This window comes from Papaver somniferum, unplaced genomic scaffold, assembly GCF_003573695.1.
Source record: "Papaver somniferum cultivar HN1 unplaced genomic scaffold, ASM357369v1 unplaced-scaffold_32, whole genome shotgun sequence".
Taxonomy (NCBI): domain Eukaryota; kingdom Viridiplantae; phylum Streptophyta; class Magnoliopsida; order Ranunculales; family Papaveraceae; genus Papaver; species Papaver somniferum.
Window position 1 is genome coordinate 4,340,777 of NW_020643262.1, and position 5,814 is coordinate 4,346,590.

General features: G+C 38.2%; 1 protein-coding gene across 1 annotated transcript; it reads right to left on the bottom strand.

Annotated features, from left to right (window-relative positions):
• Nucleotides 1-368: 368 nt before the first annotated feature.
• On the bottom strand, nt 369-3,572 carry LOC113341903 (CRM-domain containing factor CFM3, chloroplastic/mitochondrial-like). The gene is made up of 3 exons (XM_026586612.1): nt 2,879-3,572; nt 1,960-2,361; nt 369-1,834 (listed from the first exon to the last, which is right to left on the bottom strand). Exons 1-3 carry the CDS (start codon nt 3,179-3,181, stop codon nt 728-730), a joined length of 1,812 nt encoding a protein of 603 aa, XP_026442397.1. The 5' UTR covers nt 3,182-3,572; the 3' UTR covers nt 369-727.
• Nucleotides 3,573-5,814: the final 2,242 nt, after the last annotated feature.

The following is a 5,814-nucleotide window of genomic DNA, read 5'->3' on the forward strand; positions in this document are numbered from 1 at the left end:
TATGAGAATATAATCGTGATTTCAGTCCCCCTCCCACCAACCAGACACACGCTTTTAAGTTGTATATGTATCATTGTGTTGTAACATGTTTTCCAAATAGTTCGGAAAAACTTGCATCTTTTACTTCGAGATAATCGTGTTTCTCAGTAAAGTGCAGCATATTCCTTCGAGATATTTTTCTTTTACTTCTCAAGAATAAAACATCCCATGTTGATTGTCTGGCGTTGTACTTGCACCTTTTTATTTATTTATTTTGTATCGGAGCTGCAACGGTAAACACTTGTACTTGATCAAGTTACGGCAATCCAAAGAAGGTAGGTTGTCGAGAGATTTGAGACCTAATGGTCTTAAAACCGAAACTCCTTTGCTGAAGACTGAAACTTCTAAATCTTGGTTTGGTATAATTAGGGTGATTAACATCACTGTCCGATTTCAGGTGTTTCTCAAGAAGAGCTTAAACAAGTATTCCACAACATGCTTATTAATACATTTTACATACTCGAACAACATTGATGTTAGACTGACTACTCATGAAGATAACAACACGAACCTTTATCTTGATCGATCTTCATAGAAGAGAATGTTGAATACTCTAAATCAACCTTGTTTTCCTAATAAAACAATGTTTCTGAAGACCCCGTATGACTTCGATAAGTAGGTGTGCGCGACTGACTCCTCTACTCTCAGGATGACATTCATCAAAAACTGTCTCGCCATCCAGGCAATTTTAATTACCCAGAAGTTGATCACTGTCCCAAGTCTCATCAACTTGCTTAGGTGTCTTGGTTTTTGGTTTAACATTTGTTTGACCTAATTGATATTTCGTAGAGTCATAATCCTCATCGCCACCATTGTTCAAGTATTCATAACCAGCTTGCTCAGCCACAGTTGAATTGTCTTCTTCATCGCTATCTAACTCCCATGGTGCATCTTCTATATCGCCTAAGATATCCTCTGATTCAGAGCCTTCTGTTGATACCCCTCCTCTTGGTCTTATCCCACTAAGTTTCTTGTGAGCTTCCTTGTTCTCAGCTCTGTAACTTATATCTTGTTTCGCTCTTCCTGAATCCCAAGATTCCTCCTCCGAATCACCTAAATTACTCTCTGATTCAGATACTTTTCCTCTTGGTTTTAACCCATCAGATCTTTTATAGGCTTCCCTGCTGTCAGTTGTGTAATTCACGTTTTGTTTCCTGTTTAATGTCCTTGATCCCTTGAACTCTTCAACGGCCTCGGTAGAACTATCTTCACCACTGTGGAGATCATTATGATCCCATTCATCATCTCCCGACGACCCAACATTGTTATCATCTTCGTCACTATCCCATTTACGTGTACCACGAGTCCTAGGCCTACTACTACTACTAAGATCACTGTCGTCCCAATCCCTTCTTCCACATCCTTCACTCTCATCTTCTGAATCTCCCCCACTCATTCTTCTGATCCTCCCCTCTGACTTTTCTCTATTCAAATATTTCATCCTAAAAGTATGTTCTTTTTCTGCAACCTCCTCGGCTTCCCATTCTTGTTCTGCAGCCTCCTCAATATCTGCTATAAATTTGTCGAGCTGCTTTTGTTCCTGTTCCTCAGCAAATGGGTGATCATCTTCCCTGTTATCATGCTTGGCTACCGGTTGTTTGTCCCCATGGAAGACATAAGGGGTTCCTTGCTTCTCGTCAATTGCACCAAAGAATGTTGAAGCTACCCTCTGAATGCTGGCCATGGCATCTGGGTCCTCAGGATTTACACCTTTACGCCGTAATTGCTGTTCAATCTTCTTTATGTTTAGCTTTTGAGACTCAAGCGCTTGCTCAAATCTTGCCCTAAACAATGCCTGAACATTTTCAAGAAAATGGAAAAGAGTATGTTTGTCATTTTCTTAAGCAAACTTTTACCTTTTCGAGTATCTGACCATTGTTGGCAAGAGAAGTAAAACAAAGCGAGTATAAGAATAACTACCTTTCTTTTGGTAAGAGTGTTGACAGGTATCAACATTTTTGGCTGCCGATAATTTCTTCCACGGAACATGATAATTGTTTTGACATCATGTACATTAATAACAATACCACCACTCAATCTTGCAAGCATAGTTGCCATCTCTTTGATTCTTTCCTTTGGGAAGTTATCACAACAAACTTGCACGGTCTCGTGAAATTTCCAGTGGAGATGCATATTTTGAACAACACCTCCAAATACTCCACGTACACCAACTGGTACATAATTTCTATTTCTAAAACCAATTTTCTTATATGCCTGAAGCTGCTCTGGTGTCAACAGTTCTGGGTCATGCCTGGGAGGTGGTAGCTCTGGTAACTCATACTTCTTGAGTCTTTGCTGGAGCAGTGCCACTTTCTTTTTAGCCTTCATTCACAAACAGCAAATAATACATGAAATCCCAGCTAAATTTCATGATCAAAGCATAACAATGTGTGATAGGGTGTCAAATGATATGAAGCAGTGTATGACAACCCAATCCAGGAGCAACAGCATGAAAAACAAGAAGCATTTGGATTTTGTGTCAAGTCTCCCGCTTAAAACTGCAGTTACAGGTAACACCACTCAAACAATAAACGGCACTAACAAGGACGAGGTATCCATGCTACATATAGGCATTATAAATTGACTGCAATATTCACAAGCATTTCTCCGGTGGCATTATCAATATATCAATGATGTGAACATTGAATACAACTTTCCGAATTATTAATTGTAAGGCTCTTAGCTCATCACTCTAAAATTTGCTATTCTACACAATCACTGAAATAGTTCAAACTTCCACAATAAAATTGTACTAGTATAACCCTAAATTTCTGGTGTACACACAAAAATAAGATTCATAATATAATGGGCAAAAACAAGAGATGAACAGAAAACATACTCTACGAAGGTTCCAAATGAGTCTTTCCTCTTCAGTCATTAATTTCTTTCGTAAATTCCGCGCACGACGAATCTCCCTCTGTGTTTTTCCTACATCTCTCCTCATCAAACTTTCAACTTTACTCCTCATCCCACGCCCTCTTGATGATGTTGACATCGTTCGATATCCATTAAAACAAGAACAAAACTTTGTTGGAGATAAGAAATGATCTGTGGTGGTATTTAACCTAGATGATGATTCAACCACAATATTTGCCCGTAATCTTGGACAAACATTTCTTAGGGTTTTAGATACTGCCCACATCGTCTACCACATCAAATTTGAGGTTTTGGATACACCAGAAGGGGGAGAGGACGCGAATCAGCTCTCCATTTCTATAGGTTCAGGGTTTCTCTATGTTTTCATCAGGGTTTTTCGTTTTGATTCACATCCATCGGAAGCAGAATATATCGGATTGACCTCCCTCAAAAGAGATTATTTGGGGGCTACAACGATTTACTTTGGGGCCATCAGTTGGATGAAATAGGGTCACAGTGAACTAACAGATACCCTTATCCTGGTATTTCCACAAATGCGAATGCCCGATTAACCGGTGCGGATTTTGAGATGATTTACAAAAACAAATGGGTTTTTCACAATCCAACGGTTTTGGACGAGCGTTTTAAGTCGATCTACAACTCTCTTGAAATGTAGAAAAGCGAAGGCGATAAATCGTGGCCCAAAATGCACCCATTTTCTACGTCCTTATCAAACGTTCCAGGTTTAACCCTTTTTTTTTTTTTTTGCTAATAACCAAAAAATAACAAAATAAAATGACCCAAAAGGCTAATAACCAAAAAAAAAAAAATGATAAAACAAAAAGAAAAAGAAAGAAAAGAAGACTCTATTTGCGTGTAGCACTCCCTCTCATTCTTCCTTTCTTTTTGGTCTTGGAAAAAATAGCATCCATAACGTCTGTAACTTCAATACCCGAGACTTTAATACCATCCAAAAATTCTCCTTCCTCCTCTTCGTCAGAAGTAGAATTACCCGGAACCAGCTTAATTGGAGTTAGAGCTTGCTGATTATTAACATTTACATTCTTAGGCTTATTAATCCCAGGAGACTTACTATTTTTAGCTTTAAAGCTAGTTTATTATTAACCATATCCGAAGAAGCCTCCAAATCAACCAAAAGAGCTTTGGCTTGCAAAGAAAATTCTCTTTGCTCCTTCAAAATTCTATCACGCTCCTCTTGAGTTTTGTCTTTCTTTTGCGCGTCCAGATTTGAAACACGAAATGTCTTTTTTTCTTCCAACTCTTTAAAATCTTTTGGCAGCTCTGAACTTGACGAGACCAACGATTGCTCAATGGACTTGTCATGCCCAAGACTATGCGAAACCAAAGCACAACTAGAGCCTTCTATGCAAGCTTTTGCAGCCTCCCTAGCCTTTGGTTTAGCTTCCCAACTTGCTAGAATATCCCCGTCCACTTCATCATCAGGATCCGAACACTCTTCTAACTCTCTTTCTTTATCTTTCTTAGCATCTACATTACTAACCTCAGAAAACAAACCAAATTCACATTCCAGCATATTAAATTTATTTTGATGTGAAATTTCTGTACTAAGTAAGGCATCAACCAATGGAGTGGGTGAATTCTTATTTTTCTTTCCAATAACCATCGTCCACTCCTTGTTTTGAGAGTCTTGGTTATCTATAGAGGCAGTAAGATCAATCCCACCACCAGCAATAGACACACCAACACTCGGATTACTTGCACAAAAAAGAATAATAGCTGATCTACTATTCTCAACAGAACTTGACTTACCTGCAGCCGTATTAACATCAACACCTTCCATTGTTTTGGTTTTAACTGGCTGCCACTGTTGAACGTTCTTCACAGAATTTGTTGATTTCTTGTTCTTCTTTCTACAATCTGTTTCAACATACCCAAGAACTTTGCAATTCGCACAAAACTTTGGGATTTTCTGAAGCTCCACATATTGATCAAAACTTCTTCCACCCATTGTTACAAGAATGGAGTCAGGAACTTTTTTTTGCAAAATCAATAGTAACCAAAACAGCAGCAAAAAAAGACTTCATTCTTTTTTTTACAAGAATGGAGTCTATAACATAATCATGATCTAACGTCTTCTTATCAACCATAATGGGAGTGCCTAGATTTTTACCAAGAGAAAGCACTATTCTTTCCGTCTATAACTCCACGTATAAACACGAAAAGTTAACCCAAACCGATGCATGAGAAGAACTTTCCTTGTCCGGATCAAACCAAGGAAACCAATCTTGTAGCCGTAACTCCTGATTCTCAATTTTCCAAGTTTCACCATCACACACACGAAGTTTATCATCTTCTGTTGAAAACTTGATAATAGAAAAACCTTTGTTCATAGGTGTAAACTTTACCTTACCAGGCCCTAATTTCCATTGTGTTTCCAAAGATTTTTTTGGCCTCCATAAAATTTAAAACCCTAAAATCCAATCTTCCTATAAGACTATGATTCCAAGCCTCGCAACCTTCCTGAAAAAATTCCAACGGGAGCTCCATTGAAGGTTTATCATCATCATCAAAAATGGGATTGGGAGACTACCAATATCAATACTGGTAGTATTCGAAGCTTTTTTCCCCTTAACCATATCAGCAAACGAAAGAACCATGTTACTAGAACTCGGAACATGGGTTTCACCCATTTCCGATTATCCAAAGATGATCAAAACAGTGGAGAAAAGTGATAAAAAAAATAAGAAACCCTAAAAAAACCCGAGGAAAAAAGTCGCCAGAGAAAAATAGGAAAGAGAAAAATTATTATTAAACTAATGGTTTTGGCTTTTACATGTAAAGACTTATGTGGTTAAGGTTTCTTGAGAGCACTTGGGACATAAGGTGATGCAGCTAAAAAAGGTATCAACTTCTTCATCCGTTACACACATAATGGGA